A 17,141-nucleotide genomic window follows, 5' to 3' on the forward strand; every position below is an offset into this window, starting at 1 on the left:
TGTCAGACGAGATTTTGATGTATCAGAATATCATGAATCAGGAAATTTTATGGGTGATTTCTTGACAAGAATTTTTTGTTCTCCCGAATACATGTCATTGATGTTTCCTGTTTCTAATTGGACTGAAAGCAGGCTTTTACCTATCTTGAAGTATTTTTTGGCTGTGTGAGAAGTTTAACTTTCTTTTAAGTGTGTTTGGTGCATGCTTGATTTTTGAATTGTTTGATAAGGCACAGAAATTGCAACGTATGCTGTAAAGGTTGGGAAATGCAGGGAGTATATTGTACAATGTCCTCTATCAACTGTGTTAGAATTGCTAGGATATGGAAGAAAGGGCACCAATAGCAAGTTGTTGAAAATTTATAATAATGGTTAAGTATTTTGTGGTTGTCAGAAGTTTGATCTGCCTCTATATGTGTTTGGCTGTGTGATGATGCAATGCAATTTGATGTGTAAGGAATGTACCTTTGCTGGTGTACGGATGGTTTGGCCTGCATGTCTCGAGGCGGTCTGGCCTGGAAGTCTCGAGGTGGGCTGGCCTGCGTGTCTCGAGGCGGTATGCACTGTATGTCTAGAGTTGGTCTGGTGGTCTGCTGGGAATGTCTCGAGCCGGTGCGGCCTGTGTGTGTCGAGGCGGTGCGGCTTGCGTGTGTCGACGAGGTGCGGCCTGCGTGTCTCGAGGCGGTGCGGCCTGCGTGTCTCGAGGCGGTCCTGGCTGCATGTCTATGGGTGGTCCGGCCTGAGTGTCTCGACGTGGTTTGGTCTGCATGTGCGGTCTGCATGTGTTGAGGCGGTCCGGCCTGCATGTCACGAGGCGATTCAGCCTGGATGTGTTGAGGCGGTCCGTCCTGTAGGTGTTGAGGCGGTCCAGTCTGCACGTCTCGAGACACTCTGGCCTGGATGTTTAGAAGTGCATTTCTGAGTGCAGAATGAAAAGATACATGGTAAGGTTAATTGAGGTAAATGGTACCAAAGACAATGTAATGTTTGGAAAATTCACAGGTCTATGTGTAAGTTTGCACTGCATGTGGCAGACAAAAGTTGGTATATAACTAGCCTTATATGTCCGACTGTGTCTGAACACGATGTATAATATTTATCATATTCGGAAATATCATGAATCAGAGATTGTGTTGTTGTGTGTTCAGACAAGTAAGACTTTCCTTTTTTTTCAAGATATGCATTATTCACGGTTTATGCTTCCGAATACATCATATGTCATTTTACACATGTCCAAGGTCCATATATTCCGAGGAGGAATATCCTGACTAAAATGAAAAGGTTCTACAAAGCAGGATTGTATAATTTCTGGACCATTGTCAAACAAGATTTTGATGTATCAGAATATCATGAATCAGGAAATCTTATGGGTGATTTCTGGATGTACCTTTGTTGCTGTACGGATGGTTTGGCCTGCATGTCTCCAGGTGGTGTGGTCTGCATGCCTCCAGGTGGTGTGCTCTGCATGTCTTGAGGTTGTCCAGTGTGCATGTCTTGACGTGGTCTGGTCTGTATGTCTCTAGGTAAACTGGACAGCATGTCTAGAAGAAAGGAGTCCAATAATGGGTGGTAGGTTTTGAAGTCATTTAGCAATAGTTTGCAAAGTACATCATTTTGCAAAAACTATATGACTCTTGTTCAGTAGCAGAATTGTGAACAGTCCAGCTGAATAGAGCTGCATAGATGAATTCTCCTTCTGCTTTGTTGTCATCAGTTTCTCTGGATGGAGTCCAATAACAGGTTTTAGGTTTTGAAGTAATTTAACAATATGTTGCATGTACATGGTGTTACCTTTTCTGTCAGGTAGCTGTGTCACATCATGATGGGCACACTGTGAGGACTGCATGTCTCGAGACGGTCTGGCCAGGATGATTCGAGGTCGTCCAGTCTTGTTGTCTTGTGGCTGTCAAAAAGGTGTTGGAGAAGACATGTGTTCGAAGGAGGTGGAAATAGCAAGAGGTAGCGCTTTATTTAGAATTACTGTAATGATTGTTTCTGTCAATGTACTTTTATGTTAAGGTTTGCAAGGTGATGACTGTAACGTAAACTTGTCATTTACCTTTAACAAATAATACAAGAGACTTTTTGTACCCACATGTGAGGCCACTGTGAATGTTTAGTTTTGACGACAAGTTACATCTTTTCAAGAATGTGAAAGGTGGCTATTGAGGAGACAAAGTGAATTACATTAGTACAAGGCTACAAGAGTATTGAGAGTAACTAACCTTGAGTTAATATGTGGTGGAAGGAATGAGTTAGAATATGGGTGGCAAAGGTGTGCCAAATGACACAATGGATATGATGCATTGTTGTAGGATGGTGAATAGTGTGAAATGGTGAAGAAATCTTTGTAGGGAGGCAATATGAATGTCTTAGATGCAGGGAAAAGGAGAGGATGCATTTGGTACACACCTTCCTACAGTAGTGAGTGGTGTCGAAGTTACTCTTGCATCTGTAGCAGAAGTTTCTTACGATTGGTTTAAGCACCATCTGAGGAGAAATAGGCAGAAGTGAAAGGTTTGGCTGTAGCATATAGTGCAGGGGCTAGCTATAGCTAGTTGTGAGGTGTTAGCTGTACTAGGTAGCAGTTTGAAATCAGAGAGGCATCCGAGGAGATAACTGATTGTTGTATTTTTCCAAAGTGATTCATAGTAGTGGAAGGCTATAAGAGTATGAAAAGTAACTAACCTTGAATTTTAGTTTCATTCTCGATGTTGTCATGCCTTGAGATGGTCTAACATGCATGTCTCGAGATGGTCCAGCCTGTACGTCTAGAGGCGGTTCAGTCTGCATGTGTATGGGTGCTCTGACCTGCACGTCTGGAGGTACTCCTGTCTGGACATCTGGAGGTACTCCTGTCTGGACGTCTGGAGGACGTCCGGCCTGCACGTCTGGAGATGGCACAGCCTGCAGGGATGGAGACGGCATGGCATGTAGGGATGCAGGCGGCACGGTGTGCACATCTTCAGGCTGTTCAACCTCCATGTCTTGACACGGTCCAGTCTGCAGGGATGGAGGCAATGGAAAAGGTACGGTCTGCAGAGCTGGAGGCGGTCCGGCCTGCAGGGATGGAGGCAGCCCGGCGTGCACATCTTCATGCTGTTCAACCTGCATGTCTTGACACGGTCCGGGCTGCAGGGATGGAGGCGGTCCAGTGTGCTCATCTTGACGCTGTTCGACCTGCATGTATTGACACGGTCCGGCCTGCAGGGATGGAGGCGGTCCAGTGTGCTCATCTTGACCCTGTTCCACCTGCATGTCTTGACACGGTCCGGCCTGCAGGGATGGAGGCGGTCCAGCGTGCTCATCTTGACCCTGTTCGACCTGCACTTGACACGGTCTGGCCTGCAGGGATGGAGGCTGTCCAGCGTGCTCATCTTGACCCTGTTCGACCTGCATGTCTTGACACGGTCCGGGCTGCAGGGATGGAGGCGGTCCAGCGTGCTCATGTTGACCCTGTTCGACCTGCACTTGACACGGTCCGGCCTGCAGGGATGGAGGCGGTCCAGCGTGCTCATCTTGACGCTGTTCGACCTGCACTTGACACGGTCTGCCCTGCAGGGATGCAGGCTGTCCAGCGTGCTCATCTTGACGCTGTTCGACCTGCATGTCTTGACACGGTCCGGCCTGCAGGGATGGAGGCGGTCCAGCGTGCTCATCTTGACCCTGTTCGACCTGCATGTCTTGACACGGTCCGGCCTGCAGGGATGCAGGCGGTCCAGCATGTTCATCTTGACGCTGTTCGACCTGCATGTCTTGACACGGTCCGGCCTGCAGGGATGGAGGCGGTCCAGTGTGCTCATCTTGACCCTGTTCCACCTGCATGTCTTGACACGGTCCGGCCTGCAGGGATGGAGGCGGTCCAGCGTGGTCATCTTGACGTTGTTCGACCTGCATGTCTTGACACGGTCCGGCCTGCAGGGATGCAGGCTGTCCAGCGTGCTCATCTTGACCCTGTTCGACCTGCATGTCTTGACACTGTCTGGCCTGCAGGGATGGAGGCGGTCCAGTGTGCTCATCTTGACCCTGTTCGACCTGGATGTCTTGACACGGTCCGGTCTGCAGGGATGCAGGCGGTCCACCGTGTTCATCTTGACGCTGTTTGACCTGCATGTCTTGACACGGTCCGGCCTGCAGGGATGGAGGCAGTCCAGCTTGCTCATCTTGACCCTGTTCAACCTGCATTTGACACGGTCCGGCCTGCAGGGATGCAGGCGGTCCAGCGTGCTCATCTTGACCCTGTTCGACCTGCATGTCTTGACACGGTCCAGTCTGCAGGGATGCAGGCGGTCCACCGTGCTCATCTTGACGCTGTTTGACCTGCATGTCTTGACACGGTCCGGCCTGCAGGGATGGAGGCGGTCCAGTGTGCTCATCTTGACCCTGTTCGACCTGCATTTGACACGGTCCGGCCTGCAGGGATGGAGGCGGTCCAGCGTGCTCATCTTGACGCTGTTCGACCTGCACTTGACACGGTCCGGCCTGCAGGGATGGAGGCGGTCCAGCGTGCTCATCTTGACCCTGTTCGACCTGCATGTCTTGACACGGTCCGGCCTGCAGGGATGCAGGCGGTCCAGCATGCTCATCTTGACGCTGTTCGATCTGCACTTGACACGGTCCGGCCTGCAGGGATGGAGGCGGTCCAGCGTGCTCATCTTGACCCTGTTCGACCTGCATGTCTTGACACGGTCCGGTCTGCAGGGATGCAGGCGGTCCAGCGTGCTCATCTTGACGCTGTTCGACCTGTATGTCTTGACACGGTCCATCCTGCAGGGATGGAGGCGGTCCAGCGTGCTCATCTTGACGCTGTTCGACCTGCATGTCTTGACACGGTCCGGGCTGCAGGGATGGAGGCGTTCCAGCATGCTCATCTTGACCCTGTTCGACCTGCACTTGACACGGTCCGGTCTGCAGGGATGGAGGCGGTCCGGCCTGCTCATCACGTGGCGGTCTGACCTGGATGTTTCGAAGTGCATTTCTGTGTGAAGAATGAAAAGATACATGGTAAGGTTAATTGAGGTAAATGTAATGTTTGCAAAATTCACAGGTTTATATGTTACTTTGCACGGCATGTGGCAAACAAAAGTTGGTATTTTAACTAGCCTTATATGTAGGACTGTGTCTGAACATGATGTATAATATTTATCATATTTGGAAATATATAAAAGTTTATCATTTCTGGACCATTGTCAGACGAGATTTTGATGTATCAGAATATTATGAATCAGGAAGTTTTATTGGTGATCTCTGGACGAAAAGAATTTTTTGTTCTCCCGAATACATGTCATCCATGTTTGCTGTTTCTAATTGCACTGAAAGCAGGCTTTTACCTATCTTGAAGTATTTTTTAGCTGTGTGAGAAGTTTAACTTTCCTTTAAGTGTGTTTGGTGCATGCTTGATTTTTGAATTGTTTGATAAGGCACAGAAATTGCAACATAGGTTGTAAAGGTTGGGAAATGCAGGGAGTATATTGTACAATGTCCTCTATCAACTGTGTTAGAATTGCTAGGATATGGAAGAAAGGGCACCAATAGCAAGTTGTTGAAGATTTATAATAATGGATAAGTATTTTGTGGTTCTCAGAAGTTTCATCTGCCTCTATATGTGTTTGGCTGTGTGATGATGCAATGCAATTTGATGTGTAAGGAATGTACCTTTGTTGGTGTACGGATGGTTTGGCCTGCATGTCTCGAGGCGGTCTGGCGTGGAAGTGTCGAGGTGGGGTGGCCTGCGTGTCTCGACGCCGTGCGGACTGTATGTCTAGAGTTGCTCTGGTGGTCTGGTGGGAATGTCTCGAGGCGGTGCGGCCTGCGTGTGTCGAGGCGGTGCGGCCTGCGTGTGTCGAGGCGGTGCGGCCTGCGTGTGTCGAGGCGGTGCGGCCTGCGTGTGTCGAGGAGGTGCGGCCTGCGTGTCTCGAGGCGGTGTGACCAGCGTGTCTCGAGGCGGTGCGGCCTGCGTGTCTCGACGCGGTCCTGGATGCATGTCTATGGGTGGTCCGGCCTGAGTGTCTCGACGTGGTTTGGTCTGCATGTGCGGGCTGCATGTGTTGAGGCAGTCCGGCCTGCATGTTACGAGGCGGTTCAGCCTGGATGTGTTGAGGCGGTCCGTCCTGTAGGTGTTGAGGCGGTCCAGTGTGCACGTCTCGAGACATTCTGGCCTGGATGTTTAGAAGTGCATTTCTGAGTGCAGAATGAAAAGATACATGGTAAGGTTAATTGAGGTAAATGGTACCAAAGACAATGTAATGTCTGCAAAATTCACAGGTCTATGTGTTAGTAAGTTTGCACCGCATGTGGCAGACAAAAGTTGGTATTTTAACTAGCCTTATATGTCCGACTGTGTCTGAACATGATGTATCATATTTATCATATTCGGAAATATCATGAATCAGAAATTGTGTTGTTGTGTGTTCAGGCAAGTAAGACTTCCCTTTTTTCCAAGATATGCATTATTCACGGTTTTTGCTTCCGAATACATCATATGTCATTTTACACATGTCCAAGGTCCATATATTCCGAGGAGGAATATCCTGATTAAAAGGAAAAGGTTCCATGAAGCAGGATCATTTCTGGACCATTGTCAGACGAGATTTTGATGTATCAGAATATCATGAATCAGGAAATCTTATGGGTGATTTGTGGATGTAAAGAATTTTTTGTTCTCCCGAATTCATGTCATTGATGTTTGCTGTTTCTAATTGGAGTGAAAGCAGTCTTTTACCTATCTTGAAGTAATTTTGGCTGTGTGAGAAGTTTAACTTTTCTTTAAGTGTGTTTGGTGCATGCTTAATTTTTGAATTGTTTGATAAGGCACAGAAATTGCAACGTATGCTGTAAAGGTTGGGAAATGCAGGGAGTATATTGTACTATGTCCTCTATCAACTGTGTTAGAATTGGTAGGATATGGAAGAAAGGGCACCAAGAGCAAGTTGTTGAAGATTTATAATAATGGTTAAGTATTTTGTGGTTGTCAGAAGTTTTATCTGCCTCTATATGTGTTTGGCTGTGTGGTGATGCAATCCAATTTGATGTGTAAGGAATGTACCTTTGTTGGTGTACGGATGGTTTGGCCTGCATGTCTCGAGGCGGTCTGGCCTGGAAGTGTCGAGGTGGGGTGGCCTGCGTGTCTCGAGGCGGTATGCACTGTATGTCTAGAGTTGGTCTGGTGGTCTGCTGGGAATGTCTCGAGCCGGTGCGGCCTGTGTGTGTCGAGGCGGTGCGGCTTGCGTGTGTCGACGAGGTGCGGCCTGCGTGTCTCGAGGCGGTGCGGCCTGCGTGTCTCGACGCGGTCCTGGATGCATGTCTATGGGTTGTCCGGCCTGAGTGTCTCGACGTGGTTTGGTCTGCATTTGCGGCCTGCATGTGTTGAGGCGGTCCGGCCTGCATGTCACAAGGCGGTTCAGCCTGGATGTGTTGAGGCGGTCCGTCCTGTAGGTGTTGAGGCGGTCCAGTCTGCACGTTTCGAGGCACTCTGGTCTGGATGTTTAAAAGTGCATTTCTGAGTGCAGAATGAAAAGATACATGGTAAGGTTAATTGAGGTAAATGGTACCATAGACCATGTAATGTCTGCAAAATTCACAGGTCTATGTGTTAGTAAGTTTGCACCGCATGTGGCAGACAAAAGTTGGTAATATAACTAGTCTTATATGTCAGACTGTGTCTGAACACGATGTATAAGATTTATCATATTCGGAAATATCATGAATCAGAGATGGTGTTGTTGTGTGTTCAGGCAACTAAGACTTCCCTTTTTTTCAAGATATGCAGTTCACGGTTTTTGCTTTCGAATACATCATATGTCATTTTACACATGTCCAAGGTCCATATATTCCGAGGAGGAATATCCTGATTAAAAGAAAAAGGTTCCACGAAACAGGATTGTATCATTTTTGTACCATTGTCAGACGAGATTTTGATGTATCAGAATATCATGAATCAGGAAATCTTATGGGTGATTTCTGGATGTAAAGAATTTTTTGTTCTCCCAAATACATGTCATTGATGTTTGTGTTGTTTCTAATTGGAGTGAAAGCAGGCTTTTACCTATCTTGAAGTATTTTTGGCTGTGTGAGAAGTTTAACTTTCTTTTAAGTGTGTTTGATGCATGCTTAATTTTTGAATTGTTTGATAAGGCACAGAAATTGCAACGTATGCTGTAAAGGTTGGGAAATGGAGGGAGCACAATGTACTATGTCCTCTATCAACTGTGTTAGAATTGGTAGGATATGGAAGAAAGGGCACCAAGAGCAAGTTGTTGAAGATTTATAATAATGGTTATGTATTTTGTGGTTGTCAGAAGTTTTATCTGCCTCTATATGTGTTTGGCTGTGTGGTGATGCAATGCAATTTGATGTGTAAGGAATGTACCTTTGTTGGTGTACGGATGGTTTGGCCTGCATGTCTCGAGGCGGTCTGGCGTGGAAGTGTCGAGGTGGGCTGGCCTGCGTGTCTCGACGCCGTGCGGACTGTATGTCTAGAGTTGCTCTGGTGGTCTGGTGGGAATGTCTCGAGGCGGTGCGGCCTGCGTGTGTCGAGGCGGTGCGGCCTGCGTGTGTCGAGGCGGTGCGGCCTGCGTGTGTCGAGGCGGTGCGGCCTGCGTGTGTCGAGGAGGTGCGGCCTGCGTGTCTCGAGGCGGTGTGACCAGTGTGTCTCGAGGCGGTGCGGCCTGCGTGTCTCGACGCGGTCCTGGATGCATGTCTATGGGTGGTCCGGCCTGAGTGTCTCGACGTGGTTTGGTCTGCATGTGCGGGCTGCATGTGTTGAGGCAGTCCGGCCTGCATGTCACGAGGTGGTTCAGCCTGGATGTGTTGAGGCGGTCCGCGCTGTAGGTGTTGAGGCGCTCCAGTGTGCACGTCTCGAGGCACTCTGGCCTGGATGTTTAGAAGTGCATTTCTGAGTGCAGAATGAAAAGATATATGGTAAGGTTAATTGAGGTAAATGATGTGATGATGTGATATTTGCAGAATTCACAGGTCTATGTGATAGTAAATTTGTACTACATGTGGCAAATAAAAATTGGTATTATACGTAAGGCCTTTATCTCTTTCAACGGATGTAAATTCCATTTGGAAGTAGACAAAAGTTAGCATCATATTTCATCTCCATATTATAGGTTTTAAACTTGATACAAATAACACAATAATTATTAATCTATAGAAAAGTTTAACGAGAGAGGTCCATTTTTCTAATGGGGTCCAAATTTCGTCAGGTTTTAAAAATCATTGTTAAAAATGCATACATGCATGTACATGAGAAATACAATTAGGTATAGACTAAACCTTGTCGCAAATACGACATGTGAAAAAATACCACCACGCATAGGAATTAAGTTTATCAGACCTCCGAAAAATAATATCTGTGTATTGTTTTGCCTTTAACTCGTCTTCCGGGTGGAAGGTAAAACGGGGGTCCTATGCTCGAGGAGGTGCCTCGACCACGATAAACAGCCTGATTACTCTCATTTTGGGTACCTACTGGCTGCAAAATACACCCGATATTATTATTATTATTATCATTAACTGGATTGAATAAACAGAGCAAAAATGATGCCACAAATTATGTGCACCCATTCGGGGCCCCGTCATTTTACTATCACGCACGCTGGCGGGCAAGCGATGCTCAAGTCGATGAACTTAGTTATCCCATTGGTAGAGCGACGACCATTTAAGAAAAATCGATCCCTACGTAGTAAAAAATGCTGTAGCCATTGTTGCTGCGTAAAAGGCAAGATAAAATGGCAATCAAGGAAGTCGAAAAGCGAACATGCCGTACAGTTCGACGTAAACAAGGTGTTGCCGTTTTGCGGCAAGTTGGTCTCACCGTCAGAGGTAAACTTTTGAACACACCGTATTTGAACAAGTCATGTAGTACAAAATATGACTGATATTTGATAGTGAAAAATAGTAATAAAAACTTTTAGTGCGTTTCTATTTACATAGGATGTTTTGAAATGCACAGCGATTGTCTGGTTGTTATCATGTCGGCATATGGACCCCTTTTTTGTGTTGGAACGTTCTGGCACGAAAGTTGAAAACCTGGGCTTCTTGCTCCAACTTTCTCCGGAAATCACACTCTTTCGGACAGTGATATGTGAAAAATCATAAGGTATAACAATCGTATGTTACCTGTGGTCTTCTGGCAACGCATCTGTCCAATGTCGGTCCATGCCGTTAATACTACAGACTACAGTTGAGTAGAGTCAAAAGTTGAAGTACTGTTTCCAAGTGGTACCAGTTAGTTGTTGCAAGGAGCTCGAGGTTAAACATTTAACCAATGAGGTTCTTGCTGATGAAACCATTCTATCTAAGGGGTGGGTAGTTTGCATAAACCTGAATGTGAGGGGTAAAGGTTGGGTAAGGCAGGAAGTAAATGGCTTTTCCTACTGTAGCAGTCTTAAAATTGCAAGGATAGAGCAAAAATGGCATCAAAAAAAGGCTTTTATCTATGTCGAAGTACTTTTTGGCAGTGCGAAAAGTTTAACTTTCCCCTGAATGTGTTTGGGGCGTGTTGTTTACAAGTTCTGCGTTCAGGCTGGCGGGATGATGTAATGCGAGGTGTAAGGAATGTACCATTGTAGGTGATTGTGGGTGGTGAAAAGGAAATAGATACAGAATTAGTGAATAATAATATCTAGATGGCAATACAGGAATGTATAGGATGTTGTTGTATCTACTTAATGTATTTAAACAGGTTTGTGATTTCAACCAAATATTGCAATACGTTTTGTACGTTCTAAACTTGCTTCCAAAGTTTTCTCAATACGAATGGAAGAATCCAAATTGGCGATTAAACCATTTATTTTAGCGGGAGGGGGGGGCAGCTTCAGAAATTGCAACATGAGTTGTAAAGATTGGGAAAGGCAAGGGTTATGTACAATTATCTCTATCGATTGTATTCGACTTGGTAGGATATAGAATAAAGTGCACCAAGAGTGGGTTCTTGAAAACTTATAATTATGTTTAAGTCTGTTGTGGTTGCGAGAGGTTTTATCTTCCCCTAAATATGTTTGGGGTGTGCTGGACTGGGCTGCTTGGTGATGCAATGCAACGTGATCTCTAAGGAACGTACCATTGTAGGTGATTGTTGGGGGGGATAACTAGAAATAAATCCAATGAACAAGAGTATGTAGGTGAAATTGAAGCAGTACATGTGATGTATCGGTATATTTCAACGAGATATCCCTATGCCGAGTTGAGGCATGCAAACCTTCAGTTCTAAAAATGTGATGTGTTGTATTGTAAACCTACTGTGAAGAACTGCAAAATCTTTTTTGTATGTAGTAATTAAGAGTAAAGTTTGGCTACTTTCTCATCTATTGATTTTCTATTTTGCATATAAAGGTACTGTAAATAGTCATTAAGAAAGCATGAAATACCCAGTGGAAGTGAGGAAATGATCAGTGTACATTTAACATGCACATATGATTACCACACTGCAGATGTAACCAAGTTTAACGTACACATATAATTGTCACACTGTATAATAGTGAAACAACCAGAGGGGCGAGTAAGAACAGAAAGAAACAACAGCCCGACTCCCGGGATTCGAACCCGCGCCAAACCCGGGCAGCTGGATCACAAATCGAACTTGCAAACCGTTCGGCCATAAAGGCTTAAGCCGTTAGGCGTCTTCGGTTTAGCAGTCCTTGAACACCACTGTTACACTACTCCCCCTTTTCTTTTCAAGATTCCCGGGATTCGAACCCGCGCCGAACCCGGGCAGCCGGATCACAAATCGAACTTGCAAACCGTTTGGCCATAAAGGCTTAAGCCGTTAGGTGTCTTCGGTTTAGCAGTCCTTGAACACCACTGTTACACTAGCACCAGTATTTATACAAATGTCAGATTTACCACTATCACTCTGTAGATGTCACACTTTTACCATGGAGAATTGATTACCTTCAGACTGTAAATATCAGCACATTAACACTGCAGATTTAATTACCTTCAAACTGGACAAATCACTAACCACCGTCCTCATGCAGATATGATTACCTATAGACTGTAGATTCAACACCTTCACACTGCAGCCGTCATCATGTTTACCATGCACATTTGAGCACCTTCACACAGTTGTCAGCAAGTTTCCACGTAGACGGATCACCTTCACATTGCAAATGTCACCACCTTAACCGTACAATTTTGATTATCTTTATCCTGCACGTGTTATTGGAACCTTTATCATGTTGATTTGTTCATATTTACACTGCAGATGTGATGACCTTCACACTGCAGATGTCACCAGGTTTACTATTGCATATCAGTGTTTATGTTCGCATGTAATCAACGTGCAAATTTGATGACAATCACACTGATACCATCCAGACTTGATGGCCATCGCACTGCAGATGACATCACGTTAACTATGCAGATTTGATCACTTCACATTGCAAATCCCTTGGGAAACCACCAGTACTGAAAATCTACTTTTAAGTACTGGCCGACTACTGTTTAGTACTGAAAAATCTACTGTCTATCTACTGAATAGTAACTATCTAGTACTGTCAATATCTACTAATTATTCACACTTTATGGAAATTTCCAGTACTGACGTAGGAGAAAAACAGTAAATACTCAGTGGAAAATCAGTAAATGATCAGTAGACACTTATTGAGGAAACAGCAGATGACTACTAAATATCTACTGACACACAGTAGATGACTATCAAATATCTACTGACACACAGTAGATGACTATCAAATATCTACTGACACACAGTAGATGACTATCAAATATCTACTGACACACAGTAGATGACTACTAAATATCTACTGACACATAGTAGATGACTACTAAATATCTACTGACACACAGTAGATGTCTACTAAATATCCACTGACACATAGTAAATATCTACTGACACTGACTACGAAATATCTAATGACACACAGTAAATCCAAGAATTGTAAACAATATGACCCTCAAGCATTCATGGAGAACACAGAACATGTGCAACTACTCAGCACAAAAGCAGAAAATGGACATTAGCAGTAATTACATCATTTAACTTAAGAAGTCATTTCTTATCAAGTGATACATGTTACGCACATTGATAAGATTCTAAGTTTAATGTTCAAATAATCCATGCTTGATACAATATCAAATTGACTTTGGCTTAGAGAATGGGGGGTAAACACTCAGTCAATCATTGTACTCTCTCTGATACATGCTGTTGCATTTACTATTCACATTTAACTTACCGTTTCACTCAGTATGCTGTGCCTTGTTCAAGTTTTAACCTCCTTGGTTCAATGTATAAATTTGTCTAAATAACTGCGCAGTTACAGTATATGAACAACGAAGGTCATTCTGGGGGGAGGGGGACAGAAGTGGACTCATAAATTGTTGCAGCCGGTAATTGGACAATGATACATGTAATTATAAATTTGTTGAAACAATCAATGTCTGATTCAATTAACACTGGCTGGGGAGGGGGTATGAACTTTGAACTGGTGAAACTGAACCTGGGCACAAACCAGGTGCAGAAGCTCAGCATGCCTGTCACATCCAACAATTCTCACCAACCTGGAGATACTCTCTGCAACAACCTGCTCAAGGTCAGGCATGCATGGGGGAGGGGGGCAGAAGTGGACTCATTGTTACAGTATATGGACTTCAAAGTCATTCTGGGGGGAGGGGGGCAGAAGTGGACTCATTGTTACTGTGTATGAACTTCAAGGTCACTCTGAGGGGAGGGGGTGGGTTGTTCAGAAGTAGTCTCATTGTTACAGTATATGTTACATGTCATGTATCAATTTGTCCAAACAATCATTAATTAATGTCTGATTTCAATTGACACTGGCTGGGGAGAGGGGGGGATATTAAACATTGAAGTAACTTACTTTGTTGCTAAATTTTACTACCTTTATGTTTTGCTATAATCTTCACAGCATCTCCTTTTCTTCATTACCATTAACTTCAAAACTGTCTTGGAGTTTTTATAGATAAACTTGTAACACACAGAGAGACAAACAGACATCTTATCCTGGCTGGCTTCATCTCCAAAATGGAGCCAAATGCAACTGACATTTGAAGTACAAATGGACCAATCACAGATTGACAATTTAAAGCCTGTGATTGGTCAAAAGATATCAGTAGATATCCAGTAGTGATCTGATTGGTCGATAACTCAGTAGATCGCCAGTAGTTGAACAGTAGATGCCAGTAGTGATCTGATTGGTCAAACTATTCAGTAGATGGCAAGTAGTAGAACAGTTCAATTTTAGTACTGTTCTGACAGTAAAAGAATAGTAGATATAGGCGTAGTACTTGTCAGTAGTGGTTCAGTAGGACAGTAGTAGACGATTTACTGAAAATCTACTAAAATTCTACTGTTAGTAATGCAAATTTGATAACAATCACACTGATATCATACAGACTTGATGTCCATCGCACTGCAGATAGCACCACGTTAACTATGCAGATTTGATCACTTCACATTGCAAATGTCATTATCTTTACCATGCACATTTGATGATCTTCAAATGTCGCAACTTTTGAGATGCAGATGTTACCACCTTCAGACTGCAGATGTCACAAAATTACACATCCAAGTCTGATTATCTTCACACTGGACATTTGACAACCTCTACTGCCACACAGTAGATGTATTTGAGATATTTGCTGCCATAGTACATATCTACTGACACAACAGTTTTTATGTAGATTTGATCATCTTTACATGCAAATGTCACCACCTTTACCATGTAGATTTGACAACTTTCTGACACTGCAGATGTCAGCTCCTTTACCCTGCAGATTTCACCGCAATCACACTATTGATGTCATCACGTTTAGCATGTAGATTTGATCATCTTCACATTGCAAATGTCACAACCTCTACCGTACAATTTTGATTATCTTTATTCTGCACGTGTTGCAACCTTTATGATGTACATTTGTTCATATTTACATATAAGCCTAGTTAAAATATCAACTTTTGTTTGCCACATGCCGTGCAAACTTACTAACATATAAACCTGTGAATTTTGCAAATATTACATGGTCTATGGTAGCATTTACCTCAATTAACCTTACCATGTATCTTTTCATTCTTCACACAGAAATGCACTTCGAAACATCCAGGTCAGACCGCCACGTGATGTGCAGGCCGGACCGCCTCCATCCCTGCAGCCCGGACCGTGTCAAGTGCAGGTCGAACAGCGTCAAGATGAGCACGCTGGAACGCCTCCATCCCTGCAGTCCGGACCGTGTCAAGACATGCAGGTCGAACAGTGTCAAGATGAGCACGCTGGACCGCCTCCATCCCTGCAGGCCGGACTGTGTCAAGTGCAGGTCGAACAGCGTCAAGATGAGCACGCTGGACCGCCTCCATCCCTGCAGTCTGGACCGTGTCAAGACATGCAGGTCGAACAGGGTCAAGATGAGCACGCTGGACCGCCTCCATCCCTGCATGCCGGACCGTGTCAAGACATGCAGGTCGAACAGGGTCAAGATGAGCACGCTGGACCGCCTCCATCCCTGCAGGCCGGACCGTGTCAAGACATGCAGGTCGAACAGGGTCAAGATGAGCACGCTGGACCGCCTCCATCCCTGCATGCCGGACCGTGTCAAGACATGCAGGTCGAACAGGGTCAAGATGAGCACGCTGGACCGCCTCCATCCCTGCAGGCCGGACCGTGTCAAGACATGCAGGTCGAACAGGGTCAAGATGAGCACGCTGGACCGCCTCCATCCCTGCAGGCGAGACCGTGTCAAGACATGCAGATCGAACAGGGTCAAGATGAGCACGCTGGACCGCCTCCATCCCTGCAGGCCGGACCGTGTCAAGACATGCAGGTCGAACAGGGTCAAGATGAGCACGCTGGACCGCCTCCATCCCTGCAGCCCGGACCGTGTCAAGACATGCAGGTCGAACAGGGTCAAGATGAGCACGCTGGACCGCCTCCATCCCTGCAGGCCGGACCGTGTCAAGACATGCAGGTCGAACAGTGTCAAGATGAGCTCCCTGCAGACCGGACCGTGTCAAGACATGCAGGTCGAACAGGGTCAAGATGAGCACGCTGGACCGCCTCCATCCCTGCAGACCGGACCGTGTCAAGTGCAGGTCGAACAACGTCAAGATGAGCACGCTGGACCGCCTCCATCCCAGAAGCCGGGACCGTGTCAAGACATGCAGGTCAAACAGGGTCAAGATGAGCACACTGGACCGCCTGCATCCCTGCAGGCCGGACCGTGTCAAATGTAGGTCGAACAGGGTCAAGATGAGCACGCTGGACCGCCTCCATCCCTGCAGCCCGGACCGTGTCAAGACATGCAGGTCGAACAGCGTCAAGATGAACATGCTGGACCGCCTGCATCCCTGCAGGCCGGACCGTGTCAAGACATCCAGGTCCAACAAGGTCAAGATGAGCACGCTGGACCGCCTCCATCCCTGCAGGATGGACCGTGTCAAGACATGCAGGTCGAACAGCGTCAAGATGAGCACACTGGACCGCCTGCATCCCTGCAGGCCGGACCGTGTCAAGACATGCAGGTCGAACAGGGTCATGTAAGTATCCTGTATGTTATAAACGGGAACTGCTTGGTTAACTCGCAAACTCATCAATGGATATCTATACTATTTGGCATCTATTGTGTAACTCCAAGCAGAGGTTACGGTGGAGCGGGGGTGTAGTAGTGGCCGCAACATGAAATCGCAGTCACTACTATCCCTTGACAAAACTGCTTTGAAAATAGGTTTGCTTATCAATTATTGTTGAATCTGCCTGCTGCGCATTTACCTCATGTGTACTACATTTTCTTCTAGCAACCAAAACAATCTAGTACATTTCTTGCTAAATTTTAACGCATTCCGCTATCACAACAAATCGGTTTAAATGGACAAACCACAAACGTGTATTAGCACAGAGGTCCCTTATTCTGGATGAAACTAAATGATCAAAATAAAACAGTGTGTGATAGAAAGGTGTTTCTACAGTCTACTTCCCCTTTGCTGCAAATATCCTCCAGAATCACCCCATTCTCTCCCTCGGCCAAGGAGAAAATAATGCAAGAGATAGTAACGAGTAGATGAAAATAAAATAGCAATAAGTAGTTGTTTAAGAGTCATTTTCCGGCTGTTTTGGAGTTCTGATCGGTTGCTCATGCGTGTTTTAGGAGGTTTCGAGTTGTTTTCGGTA

At 45.6% G+C, this 17,141-nt stretch overlaps 2 protein-coding genes across 2 annotated transcripts; both read right to left on the reverse strand.

Moving 5' to 3' along the window:
• Window positions 1–571: 571 nt before the first annotated feature.
• On the reverse strand, window positions 572–4,304 carry LOC118422198 (fibrous sheath CABYR-binding protein-like). Its single transcript, XM_035829750.1, has 7 exons — window positions 3,844–4,304; window positions 3,456–3,555; window positions 2,740–3,204; window positions 2,413–2,490; window positions 1,792–1,903; window positions 1,388–1,541; window positions 572–896 (listed from the first exon to the last, which is right to left on the reverse strand). Exons 1-7 carry the CDS (start codon window positions 4,302–4,304, stop codon window positions 572–574), a joined length of 1,695 nt encoding a protein of 564 aa, XP_035685643.1.
• Window positions 4,305–5,761: 1,457 nt separating this feature from the next.
• On the reverse strand, window positions 5,762–8,400 carry LOC118422303 (proline-rich receptor-like protein kinase PERK8). Its single transcript, XM_035829856.1, has 3 exons — window positions 8,369–8,400; window positions 7,046–7,498; window positions 5,762–6,158 (listed from the first exon to the last, which is right to left on the reverse strand). The coding sequence occupies exons 1-3, from the start codon at window positions 8,398–8,400 to the stop codon at window positions 5,762–5,764; spliced, it is 882 nt and encodes a 293-aa protein (XP_035685749.1).
• Between the last annotated feature and the right edge of the window lie 8,741 nt (window positions 8,401–17,141).

The sequence above is a fragment of the Branchiostoma floridae genome, chromosome 1, assembly GCF_000003815.2.
Source record: "Branchiostoma floridae strain S238N-H82 chromosome 1, Bfl_VNyyK, whole genome shotgun sequence".
NCBI lineage: Eukaryota > Metazoa > Chordata > Leptocardii > Amphioxiformes > Branchiostomatidae > Branchiostoma > Branchiostoma floridae.

What these genes read in the sequence shown, in the direction of transcription:
- LOC118422303 (XM_035829856.1), bottom strand. Translation starts at nt 8,400, where the DNA reads ATGCAGGCCAAACCATCCGTACACCAACAAAG. An exon ending in CCATCCGTACACCAACAAAG is followed by an intron (nt 7,499 to 8,368) that starts GTACATTCCTTA and finishes TTCTGCACTCAG; the next exon opens with AAATGCACTTTTAAACATCC. An exon ending in CCATCCGTACACCAACAAAG is followed by an intron (nt 6,159 to 7,045) that starts GTACATTCCTTA and finishes CTAAACATCCAG; the next exon opens with GCCAGAATGTCTCGAGACGT.
- LOC118422198 (XM_035829750.1), bottom strand. Translation starts at nt 4,304, where the DNA reads ATGAGCACGGTGGACCGCCTGCATCCCTGCAGACTGGACCGTGTCAAG. An exon ending in GACCGCCTCCATCCCTGCAG is followed by an intron (nt 3,556 to 3,843) that starts GCCGGACCGTGT and finishes GCATCCCTGCAG; the next exon opens with GGCAGACCGTGTCAAGTGCA. An exon ending in TCAAGTGCAGGTCGAACAGG is followed by an intron (nt 3,205 to 3,455) that starts GTCAACATGAGC and finishes CCATCCCTGCAG; the next exon opens with GCCGGACCGTGTCAATACAT.